At 41.7% G+C, this 19,639-nt stretch overlaps 1 protein-coding gene across 4 annotated transcripts in view; it reads left to right on the top strand.

Moving 5' to 3' along the window:
* BCAS3 (BCAS3 microtubule associated cell migration factor) overlaps positions 1-19,639 on the top strand; it is a 1,245,307-nt gene that overhangs the window by 684,551 nt on the left and 541,117 nt on the right. For all 4 annotated transcript variants that reach the window (XM_063455132.1, XM_063455142.1, XM_063455152.1 and 1 more), the window contains one exon: positions 12,171-12,268. In XM_063455132.1, the coding sequence (XP_063311202.1) occupies positions 12,171-12,268 (98 nt within the window). The remainder of the gene's footprint in view (positions 1-12,170; positions 12,269-19,639) is intronic.

Consider the following 19,639-nt stretch of genomic DNA (forward strand, 5'->3'; position numbering starts at 1 on the left):
CAACCCGGTACTTGACTGGGGTTGTTTAGATATACTCTCCTGGGGGGAATCTTGTCAACGAGACTGTATGGCTCATGTACATCCTGTTTGTTCACTCAATGTGCCCACGGCTAAACCACTTTCTGTTTCTGTCCCTTCTGTATATGCAGACCTTGCATTGGTTTTTGAGAAACGGGAGGCAGATAAGCTACCTCCGCATAGGGAGTACGACTGTGCCATAAACCTGTTACCGGGTACTATGCCTCCTAGAGGTAAGGTCTACCCTCTTTCTGAGAAAGAAAACCAGCTCATGGAGGAGTACATACGGGAGTCCTTAAGTAAAGGTTTTATTAGAAGGTCCTCCTCTCCTGCTGGGGCTGGTTTCTTTTTTGTGGCTAAGAAGGAAGGCAACTTGAGGCCATGTATAGACTACAGGGGTCTGAACAACATTATGATTAAAAACGCCTACCCTATCCCCCTCATCACTGGGTTTCGGTCTCTGAGTTGTTTGATCGTGTGAAAGGTTCTAAGTTCTTCACTAAATTAGACCTCAGGGGGGGCCTATAACCTTGTCCGTATAAAGGAGAATGACGCGTGGAAGACAGCGTTTAATACGCGCAGTGGGCATTACGAATATCTGGTCATGCCTTTTGGATTATGTAATGCTCCTGCAGTGTTTCAGGACCTCATAAACTATGTCCTTAGGGATCTATTGCATGTCTGTGCCGTGGTGTACCTTGACGACATACTTGTGTATTCTCCTGATTTGAAGACACACCATAACCACGTTAGGATGGTGCTCAAGAAATTATTATAGAACGGACTCTACTGTAAGTTAGAAAAATGTTTGTTCGATCAGACCTCTGTGCAGTTTCTTGGATACATAATTACCGAACAGGGTTTCAGTATGGATCCTGCTAAATTGGAAGCCCTACTGCCCTGGCCACTTCCCCAAGGACTTAAGGCTATCCAGCGTTTTATAGGATTTGCCAACTATTATAGGAGATTTATAAAAACTTCTCGCCCATTATCTCTCCTATAACGAAACTGACTAAAAAGGGTCTACACCCTAGGGTTTGGACTCCCGAAGCCCTTAAGGCATTCAAAACACTCAAGAAGGCATTTGCCTCTGCTCCAGTGCTGCACCACCCTAATCCTTCTCTTCCCTTTGTTATGGAAGTAGACGCTTCTGAATCGGGTGTGGGAGCAGTACTGTCATAGAGGTTATCGTATGATGAACCCTTCCATCCCTGTTGTTACTTTTCAAAACGGTTGTCTGATCCAAAAAAGAACTATGATGTTGGGAACAGGGAACTACTAGCTATTGTGTTAGCTTTTAAGGAATGGAGGTACTTATTAGAGGGTTCTAAACACAAAATCATGGTCATAACAGATCAAAAGAACCTCTCCTATATAGCTGACGCTAGAAGGTTATCTGCCCGGCAGGCTAGATGGTCTCTATTTCTTTTGCGTTTCCAATACGTTATTACCTATAGACCTGGTTGCCGTAATGCCAAAGCTGACGCTATCTCTCGACAGCATGAACCGTTAGAATTTGTTAACCCGACTCCTGTACCTATTGTTCCTGCGTCTCAGATAATAGCTGCTACCCGTTTGGTTGTTTCATCTCCTTTCCTTAATAGTATTAAGACTTACCAAACCCAAGCACCCCCTGAGACGCCGGCTGGTAAACTATACGTTAAAACTAAGGACAGAAAAAAGTTGTTAACTTTATTTCACACCGCCAAAACTGCTGGTCATCCGGGGGTTACCAAATCCTATAAGGGCCTCCTTCAACAGTTCTGGTGGCCTTCACTTAAGCAAGACTTGGTGGATTATGTACAGGCTTGTCGGGTCTGTACGCAGTGTAAGTCCCCTAATGTGAGACCCCAGGGTCTACTGATGCCTCTATCTATACCCAAGAAACCATGGACCCACTTATCCATGGATTTCATTGTAGACCTTCCTCTTTCTGATGGTCAGACAGTAATGTTGACTGTGACGGATAGGTTCTCCAAAATGGCGCACTTTATCCCGCTTAAGAAGCTACCTTCTGCGGTTCAGTTGGCTGAGGTGCTTGCCAAAGAAGTGTTCCGCTTGCATGGGGTACCTCAGGATATTGTGTCTGACAGGGGTCCTCAATTTGTCTCTCGGTTTTGGAGGGGCTTTTGTGCTGAGATAAGGGTCTCCTTGTCGTTCACTTCCTCCTATCACCCGCAATCTAATGGTGCGGCCGAACGTGCTAATCAGTCTGTGGAATTGTATTTGCGCTGCTTCACTAATGCGCACCAGGATGACTGGTCTTGCCTCCTTCCGTGGGCTGAGTTTGCCAGGAATACGGTGTCTCATTCGTCTACTGGCTTAAGTCCTTTTGAGGTTGCTTATGGGTTTCGACCTACTGTCCTTCCCGGTGTGTTCTCCGACAAGGGAATGCCCGCCTTGGACCAGCACCTCGCTTCTTTGCGGAAGATGTGGGACCAGGTCCATATAGCACTGTCTCGTTCAGCGGCTGCTCAGAAGAGGTTTGCGGATCGCCATAGAGGTGCGGCCCCTTCTTATGCTCTGGGTGATAGGGTGTGGTTGTCCTCCAGGAACCTCCGACTCAGGGTTCCCTCGATGAAGTTTGCTCCCCGGTTTCTTGGCCCCTACAAGGTGTTGCGTAGGGTTAACCCCGTTTCCTACTCCCTGGACTTGCCACCTTCCATGCGTATTCCGAACACGTTTCACACCTCCCTTTTGAAGCCCTTACTGTGTAACCGGTTCTCTCGTTCCCTCGGACGGCCCGTTTCCCCTCGTGCTGTCTCTAGTGACGTGTACGAGGTGGCTGCCCTCCTCGACTCTCGTGTTTCCAGGGGTGGGTTGCAGTATCTGGTGGATTGGAAGGGGTACGGTCCCGAGGAGCGGTCTTGGGTTTCGGTCTCTGATTTGCACGCTCCCTCTCTGGTCCGCTCCTTTCATACCCGGTTTCCTCTGAAGCCTTCTGCTTCCCGCCCTCCGGGCGGTCTTCGAGGGGGGGTAATGTCAGGATCCCGCGGGCGGCTGCGAGGGGAAGCTGCAGTCCGCTCGCGGCACTCACCCTCCAGCCGTCCGCGGGTCCTTTCCCGGCATACTCTCGCTGGGCGGCATCCTCTCAGTCTCGGATGCCGCCCGCGTTCTCCTCTCCGTTCCCCAGCGGCAGCATGCATGACGCTGAACGCTGGGGGACCGCCCACTATTATACACGCCGCGGTCAGCCACCTGACCCGGCGTTAAAGACACAGTATGACAATCACAGTGGGAGACATAGATATCTCCCACGTGTGATTGTTAATTCTGATTGGAAGTTATCCAATCAGAATTAACCACAGGGTTTAAATACTTGCCTTCCCTGTTCCTCCCTGCCCTGTTGTGGTCTTTGCTTTATAGTATTGATTCTGAATGTGTGCTTTCTGGTTACGTACTCTCTGGCTTGTTATACTGACTTTGTGACTTTCTCCTACCCTTTGACCTCGGCTTGTTTCTCGTTATTCTGTTTTCTGGTTCCCCTTACTCGGCTTGTCTCCTGACTATTCTGTGTGTGCTTAGCCCGGCCACTCTAAGGACCGGTACTGCACACTTTCTGTGTGTGTGTCTGTGTGTATGTTAGCGTGTTGGGTTCCCCGAATCGTGACATAGAGTTCCTAACCCAAGGTGAGCTTGTCAGCCTCTGCTACCAGTAAGGCAGCAGCAGCCACTGCTCGCAGACAAGGTGGAAGAACACTGGCCACTGCATCCAACTGTTTGGACATGTAAGCTACAGGTCTTTGCCATGATCCCAAATATTGAGTTAGTACTCCCACAGCCATTCTTCTTTGCTCATGTACGTACAGATAGAAAGGACGTGTATGATCTGGTAGACCTAGGGCTGGTGCACTCATTAGTGCTTTCTTAACATCTTCGAATGCCTTCTGTTGTTCAGAGGTCCACAAAAAGGGGTCATGTTCTGTTCCTTTCACAGCTTTGTATAGAGGTTTCGCCAATATTGCATAATTAGGAACCCATATCTTGCAGAATCCTGCCGCTCCTAAGAATTCTCGCACTTGTCTTCTATTCTTAGGTATAGATATCCGACACACTGCTTCTTTTCTTTCAGGTCCCATCATTCTTTGACCTTCGGATATATGGAATCCTAAATATTTAACACTTGGCTGGCACAATTGCGCTTTCTTCCTCGATACCTTGTATCCTGCTCTCCATAGAATATGAAGCAATTCATAAGTGGCTTGTTGGCATTTCTCTTTAGTAACAGCCGCTATCAATAGATCATCCACATATTGAAGTAGTACACATTCTCCTGTGATGGACTTGAAATCTTGCAAATCCTGGCTTAATGCAGATCCAAATAGGGTAGGTGAATTATTGAACCCTTGAGGTAGTCTGGTCCAGGTCATCTGACGCTTTGAACCTGTAACAGCATCTTCCCATTGGAAAGCAAAAATATGTTGACTCTCAGCAGCAATTCGAAGACAAAAGAAAGCATCCTTAAGATCTAACACTGTGAAGTAGGTTGCCCCACCTGGTATCAAGGCAATCAGATTGTAAGGATTGGGTACAACTGGGTGTATATTAACTACTGCATCATTAACTGCTCTCAAATCCTGTACAGGACGATATTCGTCCGATCCTGGTGTTTGAACAGGTAATAATGGAGTGTTCCAGGAGGAAGTACAGAATTTTAGGCTGCCATACCTTACGAACTTATCCAAGTAGGTTTGTATATTTTCCTTAGCCTTTTGGGGTATGTGATATTGACGTAGGCTCACAGGATAGGCCCCAAGCTTTAGTTCAATATGTATGGGTGGGATATTACGAGCAAGTCCTGGTGGATTATTCTCTGCCCATACTCCTGGAATGTCAAATAAGGATTTATCACTCTTAGGGTTAACACTTGTCACTATGGAATAGAAGCGCCATTCTTCTTCCCTTGGCACCGATATCGCCATTATGCCTGGTAATCCCTTAAACTTCAGAGATGTTGATCCATTAAGTAAAAAGGTTATCTGGGCTTGAAGCTTTGATAATAGATCTCGTCCTAGAAGTTGAATCGGACACTCTGGCATATATAGGAACTGATGCTTCACCAAATGGCCTCCAAGAATACAAGTGCGACTCTTAAGAACCGGTCTAGCTGCGCTTCTCCCAGTAGCTCCTATCACAGTTATAGTCTTCCCCGAAGGTGGAGCCACCATCTTAGTCACCACGGAATGTTCAGCACCTGTGTCGATCATGAAAGAACTTCTCTTTCCCCCTATCCCCCTGCTACATCGACTATAGGCTCCGCTTGACCAAGGGGGATGGAGCCCGGTCGGTATCAATAGTCTTCCATGATAGTGTCAGCCAGACCCACAAAATCTCTATCCTCTCTTTCTCTCGGTCTCTGCGCGGGTGGATAATATCTGTCTCCTTGAACACTTCCTCTACTATTCCCACCATTCCCTCTAAAACTTCCTCTTCCTCCATAACTACCACTATAACCTCCTTGTACCCTTCTCTCTCCTTGTCTATCACCTTCATACTGCTCTCTCTGTGGACACTCACTCTTCCAATGTCCCTCCTTTCTACAATACGCACATTGATTCCTACTTAAAGGTCCCTTGCTCAGCCTATTCTCGTCTCCTCTATTCACTTCCCTTCCCTGTCTTTCTACACTTGTGATAGCTACCGCTAGCATATCTGCCTTTTTCCTCATTTTACGTTCTTCCTCCCGCTTTACCTCAGTCTCCCTATTCATATATACTTTATTTGCAATCTCCATTAGCTGTGATATGGACATCCCTACAAATCCCTCTAATTTCTGTAATTTCCTTTTAATATCACCTTGGGCCTGGCTGACAAAAGCTGAATTAATGATCCTAGAATTCTCAGGAGCCTCTGGATTAAAAGGAGTATACAACCTATATGACTCCAATAATCTCTCATAAAAGGTACTAGGTGACTCATCAACCTTTTGCAACACCTCAGCCGTCTTTGACATATTAATTGCCTTCTTCCCTCCTACCTTCATGCCAGCAATTATGGCTTCCCAATAAGCCCTTAGTTGGGGCATGTCAGCACCATTCACGTTCCAATTTGGATCGACATTTGGATAATGGGCTGCAGCCCACGCAACTGGATTGACATGATTTTGAGTACGGGCCGTTTCCTCAAGCGCTTTAATAGCCGCTTGATTAATCCGGGTCCTTTCCCGACAATTAAATAAAGTTAATAATAATTGCTGGCAATCGGCCCAGGTGGGATTATGTGTTTGGATAATAGAAGTAACCAAATCTGTCATAACTTGAGGTTTGTCCGTATATGTAGAGTCTTCCAGTTAAATAAATCAGTCGTAGTGAAGGGGACATATACAAACACTGGATCTGCCCGTTGTATTTGGCCATTCTCATCCACGTGTGTTGGGCCTGGTGTAAGTCGGAGGGGCATTTGGTAATGTCGGGGTTGGAGGGCACCAGTCATCTGTCGGGTTAATATGGGACTACGATACAATGATTTCATAATGAGTTCCAGTCTAAGGGGAGTGAGGCGGTTTAATTTTACTGGGCGGAAGTTCGGTCAACAGGATATTACGGGCCGGGCTGGGAGAAGCCTGACCAGGAACCAGAAGTGACGTCCGTTCCGGATATATGGAACTAGTGGGGGCCGTTATCGGAAAGGGGAGGTTTCAGAGCTAGTGGGCTCTGAACTAGATGCATGAGTGGGCAGGGACAATGGGAAAGGGGGAGTAGCAACACCAGTAGCACTACCTCTAACCTTAGAGGAAGTGTAAGGGGGTGGGGAGGGAAGTTCAGTTTCAGAGGGGGAATCTAAAATGGGCGGAGTTGCGGCCCTGATGGAGAGGCGAGTCCTGGCCACCATGAGGCGACATTGCTCCTCATGGCATACCTTAACCCATTTAGGCAATTCTTCTACAATCTGTTTCCAACAATCAATATACGGAAACTGATCATAAAATTCAGGCCTACTAGATACAGCCGCGTGCACACGTTGTACCAAAATGAGATCAAGGCTACCACGTGGTGGCCATGCGGTCACCAGGATAGGCCATTCTCTACTACATAAGGTAGTCAAACGTTTTGGGGACAATTTTACCCCAAAATCACAGGCTTTATATCCCTTTGTAAAGTTTTTCAACATGCACGACAAGGGATCAACAATCTTTGAGTCAGACGCACCCATACTGGCAATGGAACGTCTATTACAAAGATACACAATACTTCAAACACTTCCAACAATCACACTAGTTTCCCTGGCAACAGTACCACGTGGCACGGTTGATAAGCCAAACATACACACACGATACACGCAGAGAATTCTCGTTCATACAGTGATATCACAGCGTCCCACTCACAAAGATCTACCAAACACTAGCTATTTACCTCTATAACTATAAATCGTCTCTACAATTATCCGTACTATAAATCAATTTTTAACTAACCAACTATATCACATTCTAGTAATCTCATCTTTACAGTCAGTGGTTATGGTACAGTTAGTAAGTGGTTATAATACAGTTTTAAAGTCACAGATCAGTTAGTAACAGCTATGGTATTATACATATAACATAAAACAGCAATCGTTAGTAATTTTTACACAATGTCAGTGGTTATGGTACATGTCAGTAGTTATAGTACCGTGCGCTATTTTACAATTATACACCAAATTTGCACTCCCACTAGATGGCAGAGCTCTAACTTTCTAGTAGGACATACAAGATAACCAATTCACCAACTACAATATATTTAACAACATTTACAATAATCCCAACTATTCTAACTGGCCAGCACCTCGAGAGCTTTCGATCTATTTGTACACCAGAGATTCGATAAGTTCTTCGCTGCCCAGACACCACATATAGCGAACTAGAGGGCAGAATTTACACCAATACCCTTTTAGTCTATATACGCTATCAATAATCTAGTGGCTGGATTTACAACAGAGCACAGTTAGTTAAGATAGGGTGAAATATAGCAAACTATAATATACAACAGAGTCTGCTTAGTTTCGCCGATCTCCCCGACCTAGCAACCAAAATTTACACCTAGCATGCTAGTCAAGGCAGGACATCGGTGTCCGACATGAGCTATTTACACCAGAACTCAGTCTGACAATACCACCTATATTAGACTAGCTGACTACAGAGCGTCTAATGTCCAGATAAGCAGTGCACCTTTGCTTCTTCCTTCCAGAGGAAAGGGGCCAATTCCAATAACCGGTTCCAAATATAAAACCCCTTGTGGGTCTACCGCTCTAACGGTATCAGTCTTACCTGTTAGTGCCTGGCCCTGGGTTCCACATTCATCGACGGGGCACCCCGGTACTCACTATGTAAAGGACGATGATCTCCTGAGCGAAGCAGCCAAGTGGCGCCGAGATGAAGGGATGTCCACGCAGAGGTCCAGGTGTGCTGCCGTGGAGAACGCTGGTAAAAAGCTTTACCGTCTAAAATCTCTGCGCCAGCTTCCGTGCGATGAGAAGTTCCCGGCTCAATGCACCAATTATGTTACCGAGTAAACTAGCAGAAGCACAACACAGAGAGATGGATGCAGGTCTTCAGGAAGTAATAAGTCTTTATTAACATACCGATCGGGTCTCAGATGAACTCCTTTTCCAAAAAGATCTGAGAGACCAACACATGGTGTACATTCCTTATATAGCACTATAACTCCTCCCATTAATAGCTACACCCACATATACCTTTAACCAATCAATGAGCAGAATATAGCCTTGTACATCTGGTCAAACCACATGGCCCATCCAAGACAAAGGAAATAAGTGCAATTTCAGTTCCTGCATTCCTGCACATGCTCAGTACATTGATGACAGTATCCTAGCTACGTGTAGCTAACTAACTGACACAACATACACATATGCCACATGGAAATCTTGGCCTACTAAATTTACATTCACCGAAATTCCACCACAGTGTGAGTCCATTCAATTAAAACTTGCTTTAAATAGGGATCTTTTTGCTGTCTTTTTACTTTCGGGGTTTTCGGCCCCTCCCCCTTTTTGAAGCGACCGGTATCTGGGCATCCTAGCGTCCTAGCATCATTATGACGAATGCGGAAGTGAAGGGGGTAACTATGGACGCTAGGATACCCGGATACCGGTCGCGTCAAAAAAGGGGAGGAGCCGAAAACCTCGAAAGTAAAAAGACCGCGAAAAGATCCCTATTTAAAGCAAGTTTGAATTGAATGGACTCACACTTTGAGAAAAGCTTCAGGTGAAACGCGTCAGTGTGTGGAGAGCGAGACTGTTGTATTTTATCAATCATTGCTGCTTTATTTTGTAATAAAACATTTTAAAAGAACCTGCATCCTGGGTATTTTAAAGAAGGAACAAATTTGCAGTCAGCTTTTGGATTCTAGTCATCACTACTCCTTATCCATTCAAGGCTTCTAGTCTGAGTCAGCTTTTAAGTGACTCAGTAATATGTGAGTGTGACCAATTATACACTATTTTAAATTTATATTTGACGTTATTACCCTATGTCTTTTTCCTGATTTTATATTTACAGGATTTTACTGAACATAAGGATAATATTTACTTTTTGTGTGTGCTCTCACCGTATATTTTATACTACTTTCACTAATTTTATGTGTGGTGGAGTGACCCCACAGGTGATTGAAGCACTCCAATCTATTGGATTTTAACCTAATATACGCACTTCCTTTTTTAAGATTGTATGGGAATACTGTCACCGTACATTATTCCACTAGTTTCATCTTTTGTTCCTGAATGCATTGCATTACTTTGGCAACAATTACAATATATTGTCATACTAATCAAGAACTCTTGAACTTGAATCCAGACAAGCAGAGAAGGGACACTTGGCATGCCTATAGTATGACTTTGGACACATGATCCTGCTTTTATCAGATGAAGCATTTTGGAGAAGTGCCTTTTATTATTGTCTGTATTTCTTCTGTTAGATAAAGTTCACAAAAGTGTTTCCCAAAACCATGTGTTTGCTTTACTACAAGTATACATTTTTGAGGTGGGAGATAAGGCATGATGAAAGATTTAATATTCTTTAGCAAAACAAGATTATATAAGAATTCCAAGTGTTAATCATTAACATGGTTACTTTCTAAAATCAAAATGGCTCTGTATCGAATGGGACAAAAATATTCACTACAGTGCTGGGCCATTCAGACGGCACAATCCGGAAATTGTTCCCATTATGTAACAATGTACATATTTTGCATTGCAGGCTCCAAATAAGCCTATTTTGGTCCAGATTTCAGCCAAATTGAAAGCTGCTAGATTGCCAAAATCCAGAACTTGATACTACAAATCAAGGCCCAGATTTCAAAAATCAGAGCTATTTGTATGCAGACAGCACTAGCAGCCAGAAGGCAAATATTGTAAAAACCCTAGACTGACGGCTAACTTATATTGTGGCTGGTCAGCAGTTACCAGTCAGACACAACACTAAAAATGTGGAGGAAGCAAACAAAAACTTTGGTGGTCAGTATGACTCCATATTAGTATAAAGGAGGTTCTAAACAACCATTGCAGGAGGGAAAGCCTTTAATACATGTTGGGGTTACCCCAAAAGTTGAACCTTATTCCAGGCAAAAAGCATACTCTTGCAAATCACTACTGCCAAAGAAGACCTAGAGAAGGGGGGCAGGCTCCCAGGTCTGAAGTAGCGTGACAGAATTTAAAAAAAGGAGATCCCAGGAATCAGGAACCACAATGTTGGAGCCAAGAAGGAGTAAGAAGAAAATAGAAGTACCGGTAAATTCAAAGACAAAAGCAGGCAGGCAACATAGTCGTGGGTTTGAGAGACAAACCAAAGGTCAGAAATCCAGGAGTGCAATACAGCAAGAGGGAGTTCAGGTAACCGGCTGGAACAGAGAAACAAGAGCAAGAACAGAACGCTGGGTTCTCGCAGAGGAGCTACATAACTTGGCTAGGGGTGCTCTGGGGTTTTATACGGTTGCATGTGGTTACACATCTCCGTCGCTTAGGTGAGGCATGGCAACCTCAGACCCACTGACAGCTATTAGATGCGCAGGCATTATTTCTGCTAAAGCCTGCAGAGACTGCACACTGAGTGATGTAGTTGTTGTGACTTCCTGATCCACGCAACTTCCCAGCCGTGTGTTGTTAATGACACTGCTGCTGAGTCATGCATTGAAAATTATGCCACTGTTGCTGTGGTGCTGCCACTTGTCATCAGTACATCTGCAAACTGTTGCTGGCGATGCCCATACATCCTGGAACTATAAGGGTGCAGAGACACCGGTGAAAGAATGCCATGCTATAAATATTTTCACGATTCTCGCCTCTAGTAAGAGGAGCACATGGTAAAACACCTGATACCTTAACGTGAAATATTGTGGCTAATCCAAGTGTCTTGCCAACGTTTTATCTGATGCAGCAGTACAAACTGACGTTTTATGTTGAGAAGCACTATCATCTTTTAGAGCATGAATGGCTTTGCCCGTGTAACTTAGGCCACAAGGAGACTTTAGGAGATAAACCACATAGTCAGTTTGACAAGTAAAATAAAAAAGTTTGAGCACGAGGCTTACTTTTCTATGTTTGTATATACTTGTTTAAAAACAATATCTACATAATTTGCTAAGACAACCTCTTTGGGCATACAATTCAGCATATTTGTTGTTCTTACTGTAAAGAACCCTTTCTTTTGCTGTAAGCAAAAAGCATCTTTATTCTGTCTCAATGGATAACCTCTGTCTGTTGTATAAACCCGCTAACTAACAGTTTGCACCTAGCAGCTTGTATTGACCCTATATATATATTTGTATAGTGATATCATATTTGAACCTCTTAATAAAATTTTAATGAAAATGTAGAAAAGTAATCATGTTTCTTAAAAGTTGTCTTCAACAGTGCAGTCCCAATATCTAAATGTAAGCTTTCTAAATGATTCAATATTGTTAGAGAAATGTTGAAATGACTTATCTACAGAAATCTGCATAGACTTCTCAAACAGTAATCAGAAAATCAGTAATCATTTATTGTTTAGCCTATAATACTTTTTATTTATTTTTTTGTATTTAAATATTTGAAAGAAAGAACTCAGGAAAGATAAAAAAAAAAAACTAATGCTCCTATATAAACTTGATGTATGTACTTTTGAGCTTACAAAGATGCACACATGTAAGGATCACACTCTGCTTATGGCTGTGTTGTTATTGCAGGATTCAGCCCGTTCGATCTGAGCCAGTTAGCATGCCTGGATCACCTCGTCCTGCCCCAGATCGACGAGGAGCCTCCACAATTATTGATGCCAGCTCAGGTAGGATGCAAATGGAGAGCTTTAACTGGCCCAATAGCCATTAAGGACTACTCCATTGGTATTTATTCTTTAACTTACTGGTTAAATGAGTTTTAAATCCAGTTTATATGCACTGTTATTATTACGTTACGTTCCTCTTGAACTTTAAGAAATTGCATTGTTTTACAACTTAGCTGTAGGTGTTTCATTATCCATAGATGCTGCATTTGTTAACTTGCAGGTACTTTTTGTTTTGTGTACTCAATTGCAAACAAAAGCAAGAAAATAACAGAAGACTCACTAATACCTTTCGTTCAGTGGTGTACCAGATTTAGCATTGTTTGTCAATTATACATTTGTTAAAGTAGCCTTGTAAATCCACGTCTACTGCTACTATTGTCAATACTTGAGAAAACACACAATATACTGTGAAAACCTGTGTGAAAATCTGTATTGTCATTTCTAAGTGGAAAAAAAAAAAAAAACCTCAACAACAAGCTATTATGTGATGAATCATTTGAGAGCCATGAATATTCTGGCAGATCATTCAAAGCAAGCTTGTGTATCATCATGTAGTGATGGTGTTTAAAGGGACACAATAGTCACCACAACAACTACAGCTTAATGGAGTTGTTCTGGTGAGTATAATCATTGCCTTCAGGCATTTCCATGCAAACACTGTCTTTCAGAGAAAAGGCAGTGTTTACATTGCCCCTAGGGACACCTCCAAGTGGCCACTCCTCAGATGGCCACTGGAGGTGCTTCCTGGGGCAGTGCTGCACAGTAGGCAGCACGGCCGTTCAGCGTCTCTATACTCTGCATCGGGACGCTGGATTTTCCTCATAGAGATGCATTGATTCAATGCATCTCTATGAAGAAGTGCTGATTGGCCAAAACGGCGTTTGGCCCTGCCCTCATCCTGCCTCCTTGCCAATTTTAGCCAATCCAATGCTTTCCCTATGAGAAATGGTCAATTCTGATGATGTCTTTAAGGAGGAGGATCGGGGGTGGGGCCAGCGCCGACGGACCAGTGCGGCGCTGGAAATAAGGTGAGTTTTAATTCTTTTTAAGGGGTCTGTGGGGGGAGCCACCTAAATGGTGGGTTTAACACTATAGGGTCAGGAATACATGTTTGTGTTTCTGACCCTATAGTGTTCCTTTAATAGACATGTGTTGGTGCTGCAGAAAGTGCTCACTTTTGGAATGAACCCATAGTTTATTTTCGTTGTCTGAAGCTCTTTATAGTTTCATAACACTCTATATGTTAAAAATAGTGGTGGCATATCATTAGGGACACTTTGGGCAGAATCCACCATATAATTATTATTAGAGGGAAAAAAATCTGTTGTTTGGAAGTAGCGACATAAACTACTGATTTATTTTTTGTTCCTGGTGGGGAGAGTTTTCAAACTTACATTCAAAATATTGCCGGATTCAGTCCCAATCGCATTTGTCCACCATGGATCATACTGACTGACTAGTGATAGTCTAGAGCAGCAGGCTTCCCCAAACTCCGGCCCTCCAGATGTTGCTGCACTACAACTCCCATGATTCTATGAATGAAATAGGCTGAGAATCATGGGAGTTGTAGTTAAGCAACATCTGGAGCACCGGAGTTTGGGGAAGCCTGGTCTAGAGAAACTGTTAAGTGAAACTGGGTATGTTAAGAGCTAAGATCATTTTCCGGAACACTCCCTTGCTGTGGTGGCTCATCCATAATGCAGTTCGAGCAACGCCTCACCAGATAATTGTTGTTATAATAATAAAAAAGAAAATCTATTGCCAGGAGTAAAAGTGTAAACTACTGACTTTATTTCCCTTTGAGAAAGTGTTAATTAATATTCACCGTTATAAATGGTAAATATGCAGGGCTACAAAGTCCATCCCCCACTGGCATCACAGCTTTGTGTGTGTACTGAAAATGTGCTCCACAATCCCTGCACTGCATGCCTTCTGGAAATGTATATCCCAAATGCCAACACGGTGTGTCGGCTGACAATATGTCCCCCAAAGCCAGCACTGTGAGCCCTCCAGTGCCAGCACAGTGTGTCTGCTGAACATGTGACCCCAAAGCCAGCACTGTGAGCCCTCCAATGCCAGCACAGTATGTGTCTGCTTGCAATGTGTCCCCCAAAGCCAGCACTGTGAGCCCTCCAGTGCCAGCACAGTGTGTCTGCTGAACATGTGACCCCAAAGCCAGCACTGTGAGCCCTCCAATGCCAGCACAGTATGTGTCTGCTTGCAATGTGTCCCCCAAAGCCAGCACTGTGAGCCCTCCGGTGCCAGTACAGTATGTGTCTGCTGACCATGTGCCCCCAAAGCCAGCACTGTGAGCCCTCCAATGCCAGCACAGTATGTGTCCGCTGGGGCATCCTGCCAAATCAGGTTTTCAGATACAGTCCCATTAGTTTGTTTTTTATATGATGATTTAATTTAATGGTTTTCTTTGAAATGTTTGCTTTAACCTAAAACAGTGTTTGTCACTTAATGGATTAGACGGTGTATTGTTTTTTTGCAGTGTATTCACACAATTATTTCATGGTTTTAACTTTTACAACCAATACAATATAGAATTGTTATGCAGTCCTGGAGTTTTTGTGGCTGTTTTGTTTTTCATTCAGAGTAACCCTTGCTATTCCTTTCCCCCCTCCCCCCCCCCCCCCCAAATAAGTGAATAAATAAGTAAAACTTGCCTTTGTTACAGTGCCGAGGCAAAGTTCCTCCTCAGTCCAATTCTCCTCTGCTGACGTCACTCCCCCTCAAGGGAGATGATTTCAGGAAAGGCTGTGAGGAGGACACAGTCACCCCCCTCCACCTCCATGCCGCCAGGATGCTGTTCGTGTAGACAGGTGCCAAATTTGCACAGAATTAATATTAGCTAACCCAAAGTTCTTTTAGCAGCCGGGCCAGTGATTGATGCTAAAGTAACAATATAGTAGGTATTGATACCCCACCAGCAGAAGAGAAGTTAAACTCTTGATGTGCAGTGTTTCATAGCAAAATGCTGCAGATACAGACTTTTATTTCTCAAATTAGTGAAGTGGTCCTGATGCTTGGAGTATTCCTTTAAATGGACACTATAGTCACTAAAACAACTTTAGCTTAATTAAGCAGTTTTGGTCTCTCTCATGCATGAAAAAATGGTTTCACATGTAACTTACTTTAAACGTTTTTATGTCCTGCAATCTAAATTTAAAACATTATTTACACACAGGAGGCTCCTGCAGGGTCCTGCAAGCTTTTAACAGATATACGAAATTCTATATTAGACATAATTTGCAATAAAGGAATTATAAACATTAGATGACTCTTTCCAGGACGTGTTAAGGAAGGCTGTGCAAGTCACATGTAGGGTGACTATTGTGTCCCTTTAAGACAGATATATTTAAAATTTTATTTTACTATAATAAGGTGCAATGCACCATCGGTGCTAAGTTTTCTGTGTGTAGCCATGATGGTGTATACCTGTAAGCTGTGAATATTTTGATAAATCTCCCGTAATGTGTATTCCCATTTCTTAAGAATACATCTCATTTTTGTCTTATTCTGTTTTCTTGTACTTTTTTTTTTAACTTGAATGCTGACAATTTCAGTAATTTTGCATTTTACCATATGTCCATTAGTTCATGAACAGTGCAACAATAGACTGAGCAGTTTCTTACATGCTGAGTAAAACAGAATTGTATTCTAGAATTTGACTACTATGCTCACGAACTCCAGCAATTTAGACTACTATTCATTTAACACATTTTCACACAGTAAAGTAATTAATTCCTGCAACAGAATTTAAGGTTTTTCGGGGTCCATGCATAATGTAATCTCTTGGTATCTCTTTTTTATTTGTTATCTTCTTATCTCTGTATAATTCAGGATCTTCAAGATTACATTAATTTAAATTTTAATACAATTACAAAATATTATGTAATAATACATTGAATTATTAAAAGTAGAAAAACACAATAAACTAGAATAAGGTTTGCCATTGGTGACCATTTCATTACAAATTCAATAAAATTGAATAAAACATTGAAAACCACCTACAACTGTAGAAATTTATATTAAAGATTTATCAGTTGACATTACAATGCAGTTTAGTCCAAGAGCATCCAGGTCACACATTGCATTAGAGGAAGAACAAAAATATTATTCAATTCTCCTCCTCCCCTTGGTGCTGATTGACAGGTGTTAAGCTGGTTTATTATAACTATAATTGATAAATGGGAGACACAAGAAACAATAGTGCAGGGCTGCGCCAAAATATGATAAATATTTTAAAAATGTATTAGTAGGGAGTAAAGTGCATTATATCTCATCACAACATAGGGATAAAATAAAAAAGCATATAAATAAAACATTGTAGAGTGCAATCAAGGAAATGTAATTAGGATGTTACTTGTACATATAAATAGTTCAAATGGTTCAGAATTGCACTATAGAGATAAATGTATTTTAGGGTGCTTTTAGAGATGGGGCATCCTCAGTGTTTATAGCAGTTCAATTGTTCCCGTAGTATGGAAGACACAAAATGAGGGAGACCAGTCGTATAGAATATATGCATCAATATAAGTGAAGAGAAAGATATATATGCATATATTCAACTCACATTTAAAAGAGCTATAGCCAGCTTCGGGTGTGAAGGGCATACAGCGGTATGATCCCCGCTTATAGGATATATGGTGATAGTGCTCTCAGTGTATACAGGGTATAAAATGAACATAAAATAAAAATGTACTTACAAGTAAAGTGCAGGCCAACTGCACAATGATAACAGTTGGTGGTATGATCCCCACCTTGGATAAACTTGTAAACACACAATAAAATAGGTAAAAGCCAGGTAAAAAGCAAATAATTGTATAGAAAAAGATAGTTGGCACAAGATAGTAACCAAGAAAAAAACCTTTTAATTAGATAAAATACGCAAACAGTAAAACCATTACGCGTTTCGCCACTAGGGCTTTTTTCAAATGGGATAAAATAAACAACCTGGCTAGTAGGAGTATATATAGGTACGTAGTGATTTAAAAATTGCCGCCAAAAAAAGGTCACTTTTAAACAGCCATTAGGATAAAAGTTTTGTATAACACATTTGGTAAATGTATATTTATATCTATGTTGTGATATGATATAATGCACTTTACTCCCTACTGATACATTTTAAAAATATTTAGCATATTTTGGCGCAGCCCAGCACTATTGTTTCTTGTGTCTCCCATTTTCCTTTGAGAGGGTTAGAGGGTTACCCACTGCTGGGGCACTGCCTATACACTCTCTTCTTTTTATTATCAGCGCTGACCTCTTTTATCTTTTTAGAATTGATAAATAGCCAAGGTGGATACAGAGATAAATACTGCAGTTTGGAGTTTTGAATGTAGTGTCCCTTTAAAACTTCATAAATATTTCAGACCTCACTTTTATTGCATGTAGAGGATTCATAATATTTTTAAAGCCCCTGGAAGTGGCCGTTTGCCTTTAAATATTTATTTGCATGTTAATTCTAATAAAAGTTTTAGTTATTCCATTCCTTCTGATTATAGGAAACTGTTATATACGTTACACTCTAGTGCTGATTTCTGTATTTCTGTATTTTTATTTTTTATGTAAACATTCTTGAGATAACTTTCACATACTTAATACTATTGGCTTTATAACTGCAATAACATTGTATCTAACTTTTTTTATTTTATTTTTTTTTAAATTGTGTTTTACGATGTTTCAATTCAACATATTACACTTATGCTCTGTATCCAATTTGGCTGTGGGACAATCGAAACAATAGGATTGTATGCAGTTCTACAGCGGCATGGTAAACTAGGGGTGCATGCACAGCATGATTTTGTCAAATCAAATCTCTCACAAGTCGAATTATTACACACAGAGCATTAGTCAAAGAGTTGAGAGTCGAAGAGGATTTTAATCTGTAGCGATTTGAAAATCCCCAGAGAGCCTGCTGAGTGGATTGAGGTTTAAACTGTAAAAAGAAACTGTAACAAACAGAGAAACGGATTTGTAAAGGTTGTTTTAAAGGGAGTTAAAACAATGGGTTTATATTAAAGATGTGTCATGTATATTGAAAATTTGCATCCTGTGTGATTTATTTATTGTTTTCCTGTTGAAATTGAAGTAGTGAGTTTGGTAATCTTGTAATCATACATTTTTGTTGAAATACAACTCCAATCATCCTTAAACAATTAAATTGGTGCTAAACTGTCACCTGCACCATTGATGCTGCGTTTACATGCAACTGTGTCACTGAACATGTTCAATTACTTTTTCAGACAATCTTTCCAGGATATTTTAAAACACCCGTTTCATGTACAAAATATGGAGTTTTAATCATACCATATACTACTATTTATTGTGCCCCTCCCCCCTCCCCCCGTGCTTTAGCAGGAGCAACGTTGACTTACTTTATAGATAACTAAGTTGCTAGCTTACACCATCGAGGCAGGCCTCTCTAATGACTTGCAGGTAAATTGCAATGTTGCAGTTGTGTTACCTTATGACAGTTCTACAACTGATGCGGTTTGCCTTTAGGGTATAATGTGCATTACAGTAACAGGTGGGATTAAGAGCACTTTTGAAAGCCCTGCTATGTCATCGCAAGGTGCAATACTGATTTCAGTGGATTCACACGGGAGCTCGGAGAACATGGTGTAAGAAATGGATGTAACTCTTCCATTTCTGAAACATTGACAGCGAAGGTGTGTAGATAGAATGGTATACTTCTTAAAATAATTTTCTTTCCATTTTTTTTTTCAATTTTATTTTATTTTTTTTTAGTTTCGGAAATTAGCACAAATAGTTTCTTGAACTTTGGTAAGGGCACTCTTTCTTCCACTAAGACACAACACATTTGTCATAGACCATTTTAGAATAGAATTTCTGCAATATGACAGGTGTACAGATTTTAATAGCATTTAGACCCCCCCCCTATGCATGCACGCATACTTATAAATTCACTGCTGACATGAGGAAGTAGTGAGATGCTTAAAGTGGAAATGCAGGCATTCATGCAGGACTTTATATAAACTATTCCGTTCTCACATATGTACTCGGTTAGAACTACATAGTGTGCATGTGATTGGTAGACCCCCTCTCATGGATTACAATAATTGCGCAAAATTAATGAACTTACTCTGAACTTTCCATTAATATGCCTGGACAGTTAATTTGTTGCTTTTCTTGTTTGTGGTTTATTTTACTTTCATGAATGACATGCAATGGTAATTGCTGTCAAAGGGAGCTTGTCAGTGTAGCAGTCATGCATGCTCGGCTGAGCCATACGTTGCTAACCAGCCAACCTTAGACAGTTGCAGAGTACTGCAGGTGTGGTGTTCTAGACACAGCCAAATTTGGACTGGAACCAAATAAAAATGTTCCATCAGACCTGGA

This window comes from Pelobates fuscus, chromosome 1 (genome assembly GCF_036172605.1).
Source record: "Pelobates fuscus isolate aPelFus1 chromosome 1, aPelFus1.pri, whole genome shotgun sequence".
NCBI classification, from domain to species: domain Eukaryota; kingdom Metazoa; phylum Chordata; class Amphibia; order Anura; family Pelobatidae; genus Pelobates; species Pelobates fuscus.